This window comes from Malurus melanocephalus, unplaced genomic scaffold (assembly GCF_030028575.1).
Source record: "Malurus melanocephalus ecotype Western Australia unplaced genomic scaffold, MMel_1.1 scaffold_279, whole genome shotgun sequence".
NCBI classification, from domain to species: Eukaryota; Metazoa; Chordata; class Aves; order Passeriformes; family Maluridae; genus Malurus; species Malurus melanocephalus.
The window spans coordinates 424,969-443,143 of NW_026623511.1; the positions used below are offsets into that span (position 1 = coordinate 424,969).

The following is an 18,175-nucleotide window of genomic DNA, read 5'->3' on the forward strand; positions in this document are numbered from 1 at the left end:
CAGAGTCCAGGCTGAGACAGGCAGGTGGGAAGGAATGGGAAAAGAATGGTCCAGGGAAGTATCCAGAGAAGGTTGTGAGATATTCTTTTAACACACTGAGCTTACATGGAAGTCAGACACTGTGTAATTAAATAGAGAACAGTGGAAAACTAGTTTTAGCCTGCAAGGCATTTCTGACCTAATTACGTTGAACTTTATTTGCTCAGAAGCCCTTAAAAAGTGCTGCAGTTTGAGGCAGTTTCCTGATCAGCTCTGGGTTCAGAGTAACTCCTATGAACCCRCATCCATCCAAGTCTGAAAAGTCACACAAGGACTCCCTGAATCACCCAAGCTTTTCAGTGTCATTTTCAATTCATCCCCCTGGGCTGTACGTGTTTCTCTACTGTCTGAAATGGGGGAATTTCAAAGCTTCCCCAAACACACCCTTTGAAGAAACAGCCCCATCTCTCACCACCATGAAGACCAAAATGCCCAAGCCAAATGCACTTCCAAGCCCTGTGCAACCCCTGCTTCCCTGCCAATCCCTCCACCTCCAAACACTCCCCAGTCTCTAAAGGAAGGGCAGAAATTCCTCATTGTGCTTGAAACGGGGAGAGTGAAGGGCTGTTTGACATCCTGTAGCAGGATGGCCTCCACCATCTGGGCTAGTGAAGGCCCCTGCCCTGCAGAGCACTGGAAAGGAGCCTGACATCTTGTCAAAGCTGCAGTGAGCACCACAACAGCTGAGCCAGTGGCAGCTGTGTTCAGTCCTCCTGCTCAGGACAGAGCCAGGTAAGGAGTGTTGACACAGCCTTGCGGATCTTCTGTAGCCCAGAGATCTCTGGACTCCAGTGGTGTGCGGCTTCCACAAACACAAATTTGCTCTCTGAGGAAATCCAGTTACTGCAATCAACCCTTCCCCAAAACATCATCCTCAGTTGGAGTGTAATGGAACTGGAATGGGAACTGCTGATCTCCATTCCCCTGTTTCACATACCCTGATGTCTGGGATGGTTTACTTGCCCTAAACCGTTTAAAAGCACCAATATTTTCTGAAGCCATACATTAATTTTACCCTTGGGCAGGGTATCTCACTGAAATACACCTTTCAAACTCACCTCAGCTTCAGTTGAGCCTCAACTTCCTGAGCAGCAAAAGCCTTCCACTGGAAGCAGGCAATGACATTACTCCAGTGTATGACCAGAAGAAAATTGTCACAGCTTTTAGCTGATTGAGCAGTTTCATGGATCAGCACGCTTAAGACATCCCCATAGCTGTGTGAGGATGTCCTGGACACCACCTTCAGCACTTATATCTGAGTGTGTTTGTAGAGATTTGTCCCCAAGGTGACAGTATTTACAGAGAGATTTTCAGATTTGCTCAGGTGACCCACTCATATCACAGGKAATTCTGCGTCAAAGTCATTCAGGTGACTCTGAGRWGTCACAGCCTGTCCAGGGTCTCCTSCAGGCACTCCTGTCCCTCCTGATCCCTTGTTGYTGATAAGGAAGGATGCCTGGGAGCATGCAGGCAGAAAAGGGGGACCCCAAAGAACAAGTGAAGTGACAGCCCATGGCAGGAGGACAGGTGAGGAAACACGACTCGATTCTTTACAACATTCAAGATGACAAACCACTACAAAATGAACACCATGAAAACTATCATTATCTCCCTGCCTAAACCCRTGGCCACATCAATCTTGAAAYATTTGGGATTGTTCTGATCTCAAAAAACAAGCTGAAGCATTTCAAATTAAATAAAGAAGGGCAGAAAGGAAGTTAAAAGAACAGAGCAGCTTCTATATGAAGACTGAATGGGATTTCTCAACCTAGAAATTGAAGAGGAAATGGATAGGAGAGGTTTGCAATAGCATGAACGGCCTGGAAAATGGGAATAAGGAAAAATTTGTCATGATTTGTCATCAAACAGGGACCCAAGAGCCTGAAAATRTTATCGGTCAGAAATTACACCAAAGTAGTAGCACTCTTCAAGGRAATATCCCATATCCTTTGGAACACWCTGCTGTGGGAGGCTGTAGAGACTCACAGAGAGCAACTGGACTGATGCTTGGAAGATAAAATCATCAGAAGCTATTAAACAAAGATGAGACTAAAGCCTCCAGCTCAGGAAAACGCCAACTCCAGAGCCCAGGAGGGAGGAAGCAGATGCTCTGCCTGTCTCTGCACGCTTTGCTGAACATCCCCGACTGCGGCGCTCCTGGAGAGGAGCCGGGGCTGCAGCCACCCTGACACTCCTGGCTGCTGGCACCGAGGGCTCTGGTGAAGGCTGGAGGCTTTGCCAGAGCACCTTGTACCACACAGGGAAGCAGTTGGCACGTGTTGAATCTATACCCCCACAAATGGCYGGGTACAGGAGAGCAGGCACGGATGCCAGGGAGTCAGGAGGATGCTGCAGGTCTTTCTGCCACACAGAGGAACTGACACAGAGAGTGGAGCTGTTGGGGTTGGCTGAGGGCAGCTGCAGGCTTCACATCTTGGGTGCCAAATTAAATGTGACATTTCATTTAAGACTCTTGGTTGTTTAATACATATGTTTAAAAAATAAATTTCTGTACTGTACCAGCRATTCAGCACGAGGCATTTCACTTGACAGGGTAATGTCCATGGTATGCAGCTTGGGWTGCTCTGCTGCCATGAAAGCACATTTACTGAATCTAGATGGATCTGCCCTATCGTTATTTACACAGCATGATCTTATTACAGGCTGTCAATTCTCTCATCCTTACATCCTCTGGATACATTTCCTACAGATGGCAGGACACAGCTCTTTCTACAACCTGGGCAAAGCAAAGCCTGGACTTGAAATTCAAACCCAGACTTTTGATACGGCAGTAGAGCACATGTTTTTTGAGTTGTGCCTCCTGAATGAGGCTCTGACACAGCAGAAACACCACTGTGTTTATCCCATCATCCTGCTGCACGACTATGGACACAGGTATCTTAGCACATTGTGATCATTTTTCACTGCCCCCCAAGATAATGAGGCCCCATCCTTGCTGCTCCCACACATTTCTGATCTGGACCCTCCACAGGGGTGAGCACCTCAGCCCTGGCCACAAGCTGCCCCGTGCCTTAGGCTTAGGCTGCAGAGAGCTGTGGAGCCGACTGCTCCAGGGACATTGACCCTGGAAAAGGCACTGCAAGGGCATCACAGCAGGCTGCTGCTGCCAGAGACTGGATGTTGCATGGCTCGGAACATTTTGGAATGGCAGTGACTGTGTCTGGCAGGAAGGGTCAGCCCCCAGAGCCACCCCAAGCCTGGCTGAGCGGTCAGTCGAGCCCTGGGTCATCCTCTGTAACAACACTAAGGGGGAATCTAGAGAAAAGCTAGAATTCTTATAGTACCTCTCTGAATTCTTATAGTACTACATGATCAGCCTGGTGCAGAAGGGAATACTGTTCAGAGCAGCACAAATTGTTCTTAAATAGAAAGACAGATTTTGTTTAGCCTGAAAGTATATCTCAATGACTGGATGAGCAAACCCTTGAACAAGATTTCAAAACAAATTCCAGGGTTTATGAAGAACATTTTCCTATGATCCAACAGCYAGTATTTTCCTTCATCAACTACTGCTCTAAATGCCTGAAAGCTGGTAGCCAGATTGATTAAATAGAAATAAAACAGCCCCTGCTCATTTCATCTTCTGAGGCTGTCTTTCCTTCGTCCCTATCAGTCCCTCTTTGCTGTATTTGGATTTTACATCTTTTTAGGAGTGCATGACAGTCGAAGTTGGAATATTTGGCTATTACAGACAGCAACTTAAATTTAATTTGCCCAGTTTTTCAGAAGACTGGGCCTTGCTGTGATCTCTTCTATGAGCTGAGTTGTTCCCAGGTTCTAACAAACCTCAAAGCAYCCTCATCATCAGCATTGCTGGTGTTAATGATCAGAGGTTCCCAACATGGCCCAAGCCTCAGCCAAGCACCCACAGATCTCAGGAGGCACACTGCAAGAGGAGGGGCTCTACCCAAATGCATTGTGAGGAATCACAAGAAAACTGATGGGGATGAARTGGGAGATGGAAAGCCAGACCAGGCAGCAGTGGGCACAGGAGTGGCTGTGGCTCTTCAGACATGATAAAAGCTCTCTGGCATGAAAAAAGTCWACTCATTTTCAATCAGGCTCCTCACTGCGCCGCCAAGTCCTCCCCATTATCTCCTCTGCACTGTGCCTAGGAAGAGCTTTGTGTGTCTCGCTGGATGAAAGACTCTAGCACAGGAATATCTGGGAGCCAGCACGGGGCCTTTGTTCTGCCTGGCATGAAGGAGCCTTCCAGAATATACTGGAAAGGACACCAGAACCGTGGGATGATGAAAGACACCACTGCTGCAGGCCAGGGTACCAGGGGCCATTTTTAATCTTTATTGCTGCCACAGTAATGATACACTGGGGTACCTGCCTGGCTGAAACATTGCTTCTGGCCCCTGGGGAAAACACTGCTTTCATTCTAATGGTCTGGCAAAGACAGACTCGATACAGCACTTAATAAATCAATCACCCTTCAAGCTGCTCTCCTGCTTCTCAGCAGATGCTGATTGATCCACGAGGAGAGGAATCTAATGAATGGGCAGTTCTGCCCTGAAACACATCCACAGGTAACGACACTTAAGAACATATTCGTGATCTCTGGGAATGATGGAGTAGCAAGCTTGGGTCAAGGATGACCTGCAAAGAAATTCTGCACATTCTTCCAGAAATCCTTCATGTGCTAAAAATGGGCTCTGTGGGCTCACAGAAAATCTGTTTCTGTGCATACCTGGGGATGAACAAAAGAGCCCAAAAGAGAGTTTTAACTTTCAAACAGCCCTYCTAGTACACAACCCCCAGTCTGTGCTCATGCATTTAACTCTGCACGTTGCTTTAGCAGGAATTTTGTCAGGAGGGGTGTTACACATTTGTGGAGCTACAAAGCTGTGCAAAAAAACCTCGAGCAAATGAAGCACAAACTTTATTCCCCTTCACCTACCCTCAAAATGACAGACCATCTGTCTTGAAACACAGGGCCCTGGTGAGAGGACAAAGGCCATACTCTGTTTGCAAGCAGCAGAAAAACCTTATCTAAACCAGTATAAAAATCATTATTACAAGCAGCTYTAGACAAGGGGAACAAAGGCAGGAAGTGGTTGTTACCTATTAGCTGTTTTGACAGAAATGAGCAYTTTGGAGACCAATTAGGCTCACCCATCAAGCTAATTAATTGGAACTATAAAAGCCTATAACCAATCAGCTGGATAAAGCATTAGGTACCAATCCTGCATCTGTGGCAGCACTCCTATTATTAAGACACAAAATCACCATATAATTGCACAAACTGCTATTTACACCYTTTTTTGCCTACAATAACTGACTTCCTCAACTCACTTTGAAACAAACACTCAAGGACATAAAAGTTCAACAGGAAGCAGCCATGCTGCTGGGAATTCTCACAAGCGAAGGAAAAGCAGAAGGAGCAACAGCCACCTGTGACCAGCAGGAAAAAAAAATCCCTCTGCAAAGTTTTGAAATTCYTTCTAATCCAAGGTAAAGCTTGGTCTTGTAATAACTGGAGCATCAMACTGGCTTACACCTAAGGTAACACAGGAAACAACATCTTTTAAAACTCTCAGGATATAAAGTTYCTACCAGCTGCCTGCACCAAACACAAACAGAAAAAAAGTTCATCTGTTGCACCAGTAAAGCTCTGGCATCAAAAGAGGCTGCTCCTTTGGAAGCAGAAGGTTTCACCACCCTGAGCACTTGGTATAAAGTCTTACCAGTCTGTCTGGGTGCACGGAGAGTTGCATGAAGATGGACAACACAGTGGTGGCCAGCGGCAGCTCAGGGTCTGCTGCCATGAATTTATCTCAATAGTAAATTAACAATGCTCACAGCAGCATCAGAACCCCCTCAAACACTCACACAAGGCTGATTTCAAACCGAAAAGGGTTTTGGTATTCCTACCCTGGTACCCTGCACAACACGGGCAGCTCAGAAAAATGCCTGAGCAACTCACTACTGCATTAGGTAAGTATCGAATATCTTCCTTTCTGGCTGAAGTCAATATAAATGGAAAGCACTCAGGAACTTGTTTGAGTGATCTCAGGAATGTAAAATGCAAGGCGACAGGAGCTAAGCCCCAGTTAAACCCTGCTGCCTATCCACATCCATCGAGGGATTTACAAAGAAAAAAAAAGAAAGAAAGGAAAAGGCTCGATCAAGAGACTAAATCAATAGGATTTTCATTTCATTTCTCAAACAAGTTCCTGGAAGCCACTGATTGCAACACCAGCCTTGCCAGACAGATGRTGACCCTTGGTAGGAAGGGGGTTCTTAAGGAAAAAGAAAAGGTTTTTTTCTGCAACATCTACACAAAAACACAGATGAATATCCGAGCAAGGCAGCAATTTTCTCAGATGCTTTAYCCCCGTGGGTAGCTGAGATGTTCACAGGTGCCGGCACATCCACACTACATTTCCTTGTTCAGCCTCAAACAGCAATAATCAGCCAGGGCTGGAGTTTCCAGCGTGTGTACACTGACCACTAACACACCACCAAGCCTTGCATGGATGGCCTCACATCCCAAAGGAAGCTGATTCAGCCAMACCCGGCATCACTGCTCACTGCAGAAGGGATTCAGCATCACAACATTCTCATATTCAGCTGGCAGCCCCACGCTGCTCAGCACAGCAGCTGARCAGTCACTAACAAGCTGACAATTCCCCTTGGCCCATTTGCAATGCTGTGTAGCCTCTGCCACAGCTTCCCCTGCTGACAGTCAGGCACACCCAGTGCAGTAGTTACTCATCAGCTTCCCCAAGCCCCAGTGACTCTAAYACATCCCATGGAACTCACTGCATTCCACAGGTGACTGAAGAGCTCMCCATCAGCTCCCTAGTGAGCTGTTTTAAAAATGCCTTAATTTTCCCTGTGATCTCGTGTCTCATCTTCCCCGTCAGACATTACATCAGTGTTTGTTTTTTTCTTCTCAGTGTGTTCCCCAGTTCTCTGCAATGAAGCTCAAGGGTCTGACTGCCAGCAATCCTATCAGAAGATGATTTGAGAAGAGCACAGAGAGGGTTAAGAACTATTTGCACACACAACTTGACACTGACTGCCTCAGGAATCTCTCTTTTCCTGCCACCTATAAACATCACCTTAAGGGATACAAATGTCAGGGCAYTACCTGTCCTGAGAGATTACAGCCTGGAAATCAGACAGGGAGAACAAAAGYCTTGAAGACCAAAGATTAATTATTTAATTTGCACTGTGGTTGTTTGGGATTTTTTACCTTGAAAACATCCTGTTTTAGCCTAARCAAAGACATATTTTATCAGCATTTCAATGAAAGCTGCCCTAAGAGGAGCAGCAATCAAAACTTTGAATGAGTGCAAACAAAGATTAGAACAATATAACATGGAAACAAGACCCAAAAGGAGGATYCCATTCACAGCCTGAAGAATTCAATCCCAGCTAAATGAAGCACCATTAAGAAGAGCACATCAAGAGAGCTGAAYGGGAGATTTCTGTGTATTCACCAGTGATGCAATCTGGGGCTCTGGGATGTCATCCAAGCTGAAAACTGTTTGCTTGGCCCACCAGACAAGCTCCATGCAATGTGTTGGAAATAAYGATGAAAATGTTTTGGTGCACTTTGGATTCAGCWGGAGCAATTAGAATTTGYCACCAGGTAAACAACYCTTGGCTGAGACACAAAATTCAATGCTTCAATGCTTAGGGGGAGCTCAGGTGAAACACACTTCTGGCCAGCAGCTGATGGGCTTTGGGCTCTTGTACAGACCCACTGAGAAAGCAAAAGTTCTTAGTCTTGGTTCTTGGTCTTRGTGCTTTGCTGGTCAACTTATCACCTTAAAAACATGTTCTGCAGAGTTTGATGATGATTAGGGCAACACATACAAAAATAATGAGTACAACTGGAGCCGTGGGCAAGTTGAACTTTATACATGTCAGTAGTGACAGCTGATGAAAATGGTGGAGTTTCTGCTCATTAAGGAGCTATTGCTGCAATTATGCCTGACCTGTTCCCATTAACACAAGTGAKAACAGCACTACTGGCTAGTGGAGAAGCCCTGGGCCAGCACTGTTTATGTGCTGGACCTCAGACTTTGCAGAGAGGGAAAGAAAGACACAGCTCCACAGCCCCAAAGCTGGATTACTCCTACATGTGCCCCAGTGGTGGTGCCAGGACTGCTGGAGGTCTCTGCTGGGGCTCAGGGGGATTAGTGCCCAGTGTGGAAGACACAGAACTATTTTTCCTATTTTTCCTATTTTTCCTATTCTTTTGTCAGAAATTTTGCCAAAACAGAGAAGGTATGTGGGACATTAAGGATAATTCCTGGCAGTATTTCCGTGCTACTTCCCAATCTCATTCTCTTCATACTCCTGCTCCTTTGTCTACGTATTCCTGCCCTCAGATGGCAGGATGGGAGCAACGCTCCAGGGGGTGACTTCAGGGGATGYCTGAGAAAGAAAATAACTTCCTATTTTCAGATTATCAGAAGAGGGTGCAGCCAAGTTCAAGGCTGAATGTTCAAGACTGAGAAACCAACCGCAAATCAGCCCCTGCATCTCCTACATCCCCTCCCAGGCTGTACCCACCAGACCCCTCTGTTACTGCTGCAGCAGGAACTCATTACCCCTCACACAGACCTGGCTCTCCAAGACCCAAAGATGCAAGTTCCATGGYTAAACTTAACTGCTCTGAACTTCAGCCAACGGCACGATCTGTTCCCTGAGGCCACAGATAAGAAGAGCTGTGAAGGAGACATCCCTGACACACTGTAATAGCCAAATGAAAACCACTGCCAAGAGATGGAGCTGGCAGGCTAAACTTTGGCCTCTCATCCATTAATTGTGAGCTGTTCCTTATGATAGTTCTCGTCCCATTAGATCTACCCTTTCCATGAATCACTACTGCTCCCGACAGGCAGAAAAGATAAGGTTTTGAAGGGTTTTTTAATARCTTGTTTTCTTCTGCTTTTTTAACTCTGTCCTTTTGTATGTTTGCTTTCTTGTAAGACATCTAAACCTTTACAGGTCCWGATCTCCCAATGGCACCTTGCAAGCCCCAGACACTGATCTTGTTTTGAGTAGTGTGTTTGCTCAGATGATCTCCAGTTGTCCCTTCCAACAAAAGTTATTCTATGATTCTATCTTCTAAATCAGCCCAATKGCCTTTCATATATTCCCCAAATTTCTCCTATTTCCTATACACCTGTGCAATACCAATGCATATAGCAATAGGCAGATGGTAAGTGAACAGGCATTAGAGGAGCTTAACCTTTGAGAAAGCTCCCACTGAAGAATTCATGATGACACATGACAAACATTTAACACAAAAACAGGAAAAAAAAAAGAGCAGAAACACAAGAACTTCAGCGTACTTAAAAAGAAATCTTAGAGAAACTGGGAGTGACTTAATTAGAATAAAAATGCTGCKTCTACTCAAAGATTTAAATCATCTGYTTGAAATTTAAACTGGCTTTGAAATGTTCACCATGAAACAGAAGAGATGACTGATGCCCTCAAATGACAAAGGAAATCAGATCAGCTTTGACTAACAGGAACAGCACAGGCTGTCCACAACACAGCTCACGTTGGGCATCTCATGAGAGGACCACTGGAAAGCCACGTGCCTGTGGCCTCCCACAGAATGGGTCTGTTTGGCTGACACTGGTGAGTAACCATTCCAGAGGTGCTTGTGCTCAGGAGGGTGCAAACCTAATACCAACATGTTCCAGCACTCTCCAGGAAATCTGGGACAGAGAAAGCTCAAAGGTCGCTTCCTGMTTAAAACACAAGAAGCAACAACAACCCCCACACGTCCTGCCCATTTCCAGCCAGGGCTGCAGGGCAGCAGCTCCGATGCTCTGGTTCCTTTTGTTGCTCTTTMCCATCTCTGTCATCACCCAAAGGTGTTTTGCACGAGGAAAGCTGAGCTGCCTCACCTCTGAGTCCTGATGCTGTAACAAACTGCCCGGTTACCGCGGTTGTGAACCAGCAGAACCTTCTGGGTGCTGTGCTTGACTGGACAGACTGAGAAGTCCACCTTGTCAGGGAAGTCCAGGAAGGCTCGGGCACCAATCGCCTGAATTGGCACAATGATCTCTTCCCTTTCAGTGACGCAGAGGAGCTGGTGGAAATAATCCTGCAGGAAAAGAAACGGTCTCAGCACAGGACATKTAGTGCCATCCCATAGCAGAAGAAAACCTTCTGTGTTCTGTGACCCTAACAGTAGCATTCAATAATTAATAGCACTTTGTACCTCAATGACCTTTCATTCCAGTAGGATGACTTGGACAGGGCTGTTAACTTGCTAAGGAAAAACAACTCTATTGATTCACCTGCTTTCACAGCAGAACCTGACAAAATTATCTGATACTTTGCTTCTGAGGCACCAAAATAGAGGAATTTTAGGTAGTGGATTACAGCAATAGCAGAACTTGCTTTGACCACCACTGCAGAGTATTGAAGGCACCACTAAGAACCCAGTTTGCCATGACACTAACTCCAATCCCAGAAACACAGTGATGATGGTGGAGCTTGGCAGGAGGTGCTCTGGTACATTTTCAGAAGGACTTKGCCACATGCAGGATCAACAGCCATTTTTGGTGAAATACTTAGCAAGCTGGAGACAGTAACTACTTTAATGCCAGTGAGTGTGGGATGTGTGTGTATTCCCCACCCTTAACACCATAGGGACAAGGCTGGGGACATTCACCCTTAAAAAGCCACTTGAGCCATCTCCCCTCACTAAACTGAGGCAGCCCCAATGCCAAACTATTCCTGCCAATGTCTGACAAGTGCTTAAATCACTCAGAATTTCAGCCCTGCCCTCAGCAGCCTATTGCAGCTCTGCCCTAGACTTGGAGAGAGCTCTTCCTGTGGCAGAATTTCAGTCCCCCTTTACATCTCACATCAGCTGCAGGGGACACAGCAATAACTTTGCTGCCTCTGCTGCATGGCTATGCCTTAATCACCTCTCTCTTTCAAGGTCTCCAGGAGTGACTTGGTGCCTGCCCGGACAAGGATGGGATGGAACTGCAAACAGGAAAGCCTCAGGCATCCCTACTGGAGCAAGCTAAGCCCTGCTATTCCCAGTCATTGCCTTGTTCAGGAAAAAGCCAGACAGCCCCACTCCCCGCAGCTGTCTGGCATTTAGCAGTAGAAAGGTGAATCAAATCACCAAAACCATTTCAGTTTAGGGATGAACAGATCAATCACCAGATGCATGACATGGCATCGCTGTGCTGGCAGCATTGCTTTGCCTCTGCTGAAATCAGAGGTAGAGCTGCTGCTGTGGAGCCAGGAGCCATCGCTTCCAGCAGCTCCTGTATCAATGAGCTGATAAAAGCTCTGCCTCTTATCACTCACTTRCTGTCCTGATCTTTTGTCCTCGGTGCTTTCAACTCGTTTGATATTTTTATCATTGTTGAAGCAGCAAGCAGACAATTTGATTTAGGAATTGCACATAGCAGCAAACTCCCTTAACCAGAACCGATACAGATTCTTCAGTKGCTGGGACCTCCCACTCCCATACCCATCCTCTCCAAGCCTGGAAAGGGACCTAAGGCTGCCAGAAGGGGCACAGACACACACTTACTGCTTTAACCCAAAGCTAACACCCGGTGCCTACCAACCATCTGCTCAGCAGCCGTTTAAAGCCACCCAAACAGCTGCAGTCACATCCAAGACGGTAAAAGAATAAAGGAGGATCTTTTTTTTCTTCCTAGACATTTCAAATATTCACACTTGAAATTGCAGAAGTGCTTTTGCTTCTCCTATTTGGAAGGTAAAATACCAGGAAGGGAACTGCAGCAAACGACCTACAGGATGAAGATCACATTTCAGGAGAGCGTTTCATCTTCAGCAAGTCTCTCTGAATTAGCAATTTTGCACTCAATCTTGCAGCCTAAGCCCTCTAAAATAAAAGCTACGGGCAGCCCATGGGAATTTAAAGCACCTATTATCTGGGCACTTCACGTCCCAGACTGCTCAGATCCTCAGAAACTGCATTAGCAAATGGAGAATGCTATTTACCTTTTTTTGGTTGTTGTTATTTTGGCCACACTACTGTAACAAAGGCATTGTAAATCCAATTGAAAGCTGTGTGTCTTTTTAAGCCTTGGCATCCTCTATTCAGTTATCTCTCCYTTCCAGATGCCAGGTAGACTGAGGAGGATGCAAGGAGTTCAGATCAGTACAGGATAAAGAGAAAAGAAACTTCAACAACTGGAGGTATCTGAGGGAAGCAAAAGGGAATTTTCAAGTCATTGTCATTTCTAAGAAGCGAGGGGATCAACATCAGTGTAAATAAGAGCCCAAGGAATAAATCCCTCCAAAAGCCAGCGCAGGCAGCCATTCCCAGCTCTGCTGCCAGAGGTGGGCACTGGGACTGCAGGACTGTGCTGGGGGAAGGGGACTTCATGTCTGCCAAGGCAAGACAAGAGCAAGGAGGATTTGGCCTCACAGAGGCAGCCACAGCCTTGAGGAGAACGCTGCCTCTCCCATTCATGGCCATGCACGTTGTGTGAGCCCCTTTTCCTGGGACACTGCAGCCAGAGCAAGGCATGACCCAAAGACTTCAGAGTGTGCTGACCCTTCAGCCTCTTACCCCACAAAGGGGTCCCTGCACCAAAGCAGTGTCACACCAGAAAGGRGGACACCCTAGGAGACATGGGAGTGCCAGGCAGAGGCTGGCTGTCCCTGCTGATGTGAACTCATGGTTCACTCAGCTTTTGGGAGCTGAATTGCCCTCCCTTTGGAGAACAGGATTGCAAATTCTCCACTGCAGCACTGCCCTGTGTTACCAGGACAATACTCTGGAACAAAACCCAGAGGTACARTTGACTCCAGTTTAAAATCTTGCTTTACTCTGCAAATCCTAAGCAGACCATTTAAAACCAGGTTTTTAAATAAGCCTGAGTAAGAGGGTGCATAGCTTCTATGCTTTAAAGATTATTTAGACACAGCTTCAGGCTACAATTTTCATGCAAATATCACTTTTGCCTTCAAAAACCCTTCTCTCAAATTCAAGGAAAATACAGATGACTGTAGGATGATTCTTCTGCTCTTATTCCCCYTTGATAAGCAATAAGTTACAAGCTCTGGCCTTCCAAATATCACCCCTGTCATTTGAATTAGYAGCCACTGAAAATAAACCAAYTGCTTGTCTCAGATGTCATTTCAYAGAATTAYAGAATTGTTTCATYTGGAAAAGACCTTGAAGATCATTAATTCCAACCGTWAACCCAGCACTGCTCCCAGGCCCTTTGCAGACTCAGGCCAACATTAATTGGTATCACAGTGACATCAACCTTAATGCCTGTCCAGTACACCAGACTCAGATGCCAGTTATCCTGCATAACCAATCCTAAATCCTTCACTGAATTCCCTGCAGCAGATGACTTGAAAATGAAAAGATCCTTGTAGCATGAGGTAATGTAGTAAGTCAAGCAGGGAAAGCTCCCTGCTGAAACCATGATATCATATAGGTTGGAAAAAAGTGTCATTAAAAAAGAGGAGATTCTGAAGGGTGAGGAGAGCTCCACAGGAGAAGGGRTACCCCTGCTCCTGCCCCCTCAGCTACCAATTCACAGGAGTCTTTGAAACCAGTCCCTGTTCTCCASGTTCATTCTGTGCATTCATTTGCTTTCATCTTCTGTCCTTTTCCTCCCTACAAGAGTCATCTTAAAAGTCTGTTTGTAATAACTTCTGTGTGCTACAAAACATCTAACAGGGCTGGACTGAATTTTAAAGGAGTTAATTTCAGTAATGCAGTAACTCATCGTCCTGTCATCTTTCCTATTAATCAGTGAGCAATATTTCAGTCTCCACTGAGCATCAGCAATGAATTTTGCAAACCTTACAGATTGAACTTATATTGCCTGAAAAATATTGTCTTGCTACAGTGAAAAGAACAAGAGRACAGAACAGAATAAGCTGTGCTATGATTTTATGTGCTTCCTGCTTCCTTCTTCCTTTCAGATAATCTATTAATAAGCCYGAAGGACACACAAATGTAAATATTCCTGCCTGTTGGGTATTTGCCAGTCAGTTCCATAATGGTTTCCAATTAGGCAGAGACTGTCAGACTACAATGCAAAGACACCAGGGAACACAGGGTGGCATGAGAAGACCCACGCTGGGCAASTGGAGCCATAAAACGGGAACGTGTAAATCAGAAGCAGCAAGAGGAACTAATTGGAAACGTTGCCCAGCAGAAACATTAGCATTTCATATTTATAATGCAAGTGCCAATAAACAAAGAGACATGTCAGCTATTCATTTCCTTTCTGACAGTCCAGCCGTGTGATACATTCCCAAATGACTGCAAGACAATYGGAAGCTGCTCATTTGTCAAGAAAGGGCACAACAGCACGTGGCATCACAGTGGCATTTCAGCCACTAACAACTCACATGGTCCTTTTATTTAGGGTTCAGCCACAGTTTTGCCTTGAATCAGGAGTGACTTCACTGAAGTCAGACTTACCCCAGGGAAGAAACAGATTCAAAGCAAGAGAATTATATAAACCAGCTGCAACATCCACAGCCATGACACAGGGGKTTGTACCTGCAGCCCAGGTCACTGGGTCATCCATAATCCCTGTGGATCGTGGAGCAGCTGAGATGTARAAGCTGTTCAAAGGGGCACTCCTAAGCCTTCTACAACTAAACCACATATATATCCTGTGTGCCAGCAGCTTTGAGCCCCATGCAGGTGGCGTTTCAGAACCGTTTCTCAATGCCTGCCTCTTTGCTAAGGGGTTTTCAAGGTGCTCTGCACCTCCTGCCCATGCTATTGATGTGYTTCTAGCTGAGCTACAGCACTTTGGTACTTCGCTGACTCGCACTCCATCAAGTACAAGACAAAATGTTCAATTCGCACAAAATTCCGATTCTGCGGTAAAAAAYCCTCACGTGCTCCTTGCTGAGCAGCACACAACCCTCTCCTGATGCCCAACAAAACCCCTGCAAGAAGTCCAAAGCCCAGTTCAGCAAACCAGCCAGGGGTGTCAGTGAAGCTGTGCAGAGAACCTCTCGCTGGCAGAGCTCCCTGTGCCATGCACTCACCAGTTCAAGGGCAAGACAAGGGACAGGATATGGGACATTAGTGCTCCTGGGGGTTATCTCAYCCTACTCCTATCTGTGGTGATGTTCACATGTTGCTCTGCTGCCTCTCAACTCCAAGTGCAGCACTTTGCCCTTCACGGGTATCAATTTGCCTATTTCACCCCGAAAATGAGAACTAATTCATACCAATAAATYACATTTTAAAGTCAGCAGTGTACTTTGCAAAGCCTACCTCTGTGATATTAAGCTCTTGTGTCACTTGGGTGGTACAGAGAACTGCCCTAGGCCAGCATAATTATTTCTCTAAATTTTAACAGTGTTAAATAATTCCTCAGTCCCTCCTAAAGAACAGGGAGCTAGGGAACGCCGTGCATTTCCTCTTTGGGTTTCTATATCCATGTTGCTTGAGGATAGGACTAAGCATTTAACTAAGTCTAAGCAGCAAAGGGAAGATGGGAAAACAGCTGCACCCAAAGAAGTCCTACACTTTTGCCTCAGTGAAACATCAGCTGGCTCAGAGCTCCCTCCACCTTTGCCTCTTGAATTTCAGGTGAAGGACAGTGCTAAGAGGTAGCAGGATGTTGGTGCAGAGTCAGCCTGACTCTCTTCCTCCCATAATAACAAGCCTCCAGATAACAGCACTGAGATTAGACCTGCCAGGGCTGCAGCACTGATGTTCAAACCTCCAAGCAAAATCACAGCGTGTCTGGCACAGAGCAGTTATGAGCTGCCAGAGCAACCAGTGACACGCATGAAAACACAGCCACAGCGGTGTCACTGCCCACAGGTTGTACCTGCCCTGCAGGGGCTCTTTCAGATTCTGTCCAAGTCACCTGCAGCTCACCAACCTCCTGCTGACTGAGGGCACCTGGAGCTCCATGTGCCTGTGCCAGGCTGGCTCCCTGCCCCGGCACAGCTCCTCCTCTCCCCTGGCCTCACAGCTGGGTTGTGGGCAGGGCAGTGTCCTCAGGGACAGCACGGGTACAAGGCTGGAGAACAGAGGGTGTGAAAACACTCACCTCTGCTTCAGTCCAGGGTGAGGCAGGGAAGTGAATCCCATCTGCCTGGGAAAGCAGCTCAGCCAGAGGCAGTAGGGCTGTGTCTGATGGAAGTGCTGAGTAGATCAGACACCAGCAGTAGGRTGGACACACAACCCCTGAACCAAGTCACCCACACATTCTGCAAGCCTAAAGAACCTGTTGTTTCTGTCTGCATACAGCCAAGCAGGCATGTTCCTTCAGCTGCAGGTGAAGGCAAAACAGTACATGTTATCCTGGAGGAAGGAAGAAATTCCTTTCTAACAGACTGAGATGGAGTGGGGCAGTCCAGCTATGGGGATAAAGTCAGATGGGAAKCCCAGCAAGAGCGGATCAGACACTGTGGCCTTACTGGGAACAAAAGCAAACTTGAAGAGCAAAAGGAAGAACACACCAAGACAGAGGGACAACCCCCAAACAAAGAGATGGCAYAGCAAATTTAAATGGACTGTAAAGAAGCAAGRGAGRAGCACAAAACATTACCAGGAAAGGYTGAGGCAGAAGACATGAGCAGTCAACTTGCCAAAGTGATGGAAAACCACATGACACCCCAGGCTGTGCCTATCAATTATGGGCTTCAAAGGCGTTTTTCTGCCTGGAGAAACATGACCAGCACTGACTCACAGTGTGTTTTCATTACTAAAAGCCAATCTCAGCTCTCCAGGGGCTCTTGCTGTTAGTGCAGGCAAGCTGGACTCTGCTGGGCATTCCTTCCTGCACGCAGGAGGCCCTGCAGGCACCCTGCTGCCAGGTTCTGCCCTCTGGAACACACATAAACACAGCAAAAAGGCATTTTCTAGCACAGAGATATCAACCTCTGAGCACCAAATCACATCTCACAAAGTCTAAAACAAGTGATTTTGACTGACAGGCAGCTTCACTGATAAACAACAAACTCACATGAGGCTTGGAAAAGAATGGAGGTTTGCTGTGTACAGCCCGTCCAAGTGTGCTAATCCACAGCCAAGGCAGTCCTGAACTCTCCAAACACCATCTGCTTCCAGCAACACCCTGGGGCAACAAGTTCCARGGGCTAATTTCACACTGAAGACAAACATTGTGGTCACACAGACTCCTGGATACACATGGCTAGTAACTTCAGCAAAAGCCAYGCAGGACACCTATGAGGGTAGTGAGGAAGAGCTGGAAGACAGAAAAGCAATTTGACAGCAAACTGGTGAAGGACGTTTATATTTGAATGATTACAGAGCCTCTATTTGGAACACACTTGGCTGATAGCTGATTTTCATGAAGCAAACAACCTCAGGTCACCACACAAGTCTAAGTCGGTGTGATTCAGAGGAACCTGGGAATCTGCTGAGAAATCTTGGAGACAGAACAGAACGTTGCTTTTCTCCAGGACATGACCAAAAGACAACAAAATCAGAATGCAATAACTTCTCTTGGGATTGTCATCTCTGTCTTTATGCACTTCAATACACCAAGTGTTTTCCTCATAGATGATCTTTTACACCTGTGCTGTCCAATGGYTGAGGTCTTACTAGCTCCAAAATTAATTCTTTTGAGAAAAAAATTCACCAGCTCACACATTTGTATGCCCCATTTCAGGGCATAAAAATCCCAAGATGCAGCTGTGTAAGTTCATTATTTTTTACTGAGAGTGGCAGAAATGTTAATGCAGATGTCCTTTTCCAATTGAGGAAACATGAGTAGAGCAAATTCATTCTTTKTCTGTTGGCTTGTGCTTGGCAAATGTTCTGCATGGATACTGGAGCAGCTGGAGCCAAAAGGCTCAGTGGGAACCAAAAAAAAAGCAGTGGGAACAGAGAAACTGAGGCACATTTGAATCAGCAAAGAGGAAACCTGCAGCACAAGTGCCTGGATCAGCACCAATGGAACCACTTGGGCATGGACAACCATGCTGCACATTTCCAATATTGCCAATCCAAACCCCAGACCAGGACTGATGTATCTCCAGGAATAACTGAGGGACCAGAGCTGCATCCTTCCTTCCAAAGGGTCTCCCCTTTGCAGCCGTGTCTCTGTCAAAACCCATTATCACCTGTCATATGCCCCAACAGCATTTTTTGTCCCTTGGTTGTTTCCCC

General features: G+C 46.3%; 1 protein-coding gene across 1 annotated transcript in view; it reads right to left on the bottom strand.

The window, feature by feature from the left end:
* HYDIN (HYDIN axonemal central pair apparatus protein) overlaps positions 1–18,175 on the bottom strand; it is a 43,005-nt gene that overhangs the window by 20,659 nt on the left and 4,171 nt on the right. The window contains exon 4 of the mRNA XM_057376461.1: positions 9,945–10,144. Within this exon, the coding sequence (XP_057232444.1) occupies positions 9,945–10,144 (200 nt within the window). The remainder of the gene's footprint in view (positions 1–9,944; positions 10,145–18,175) is intronic.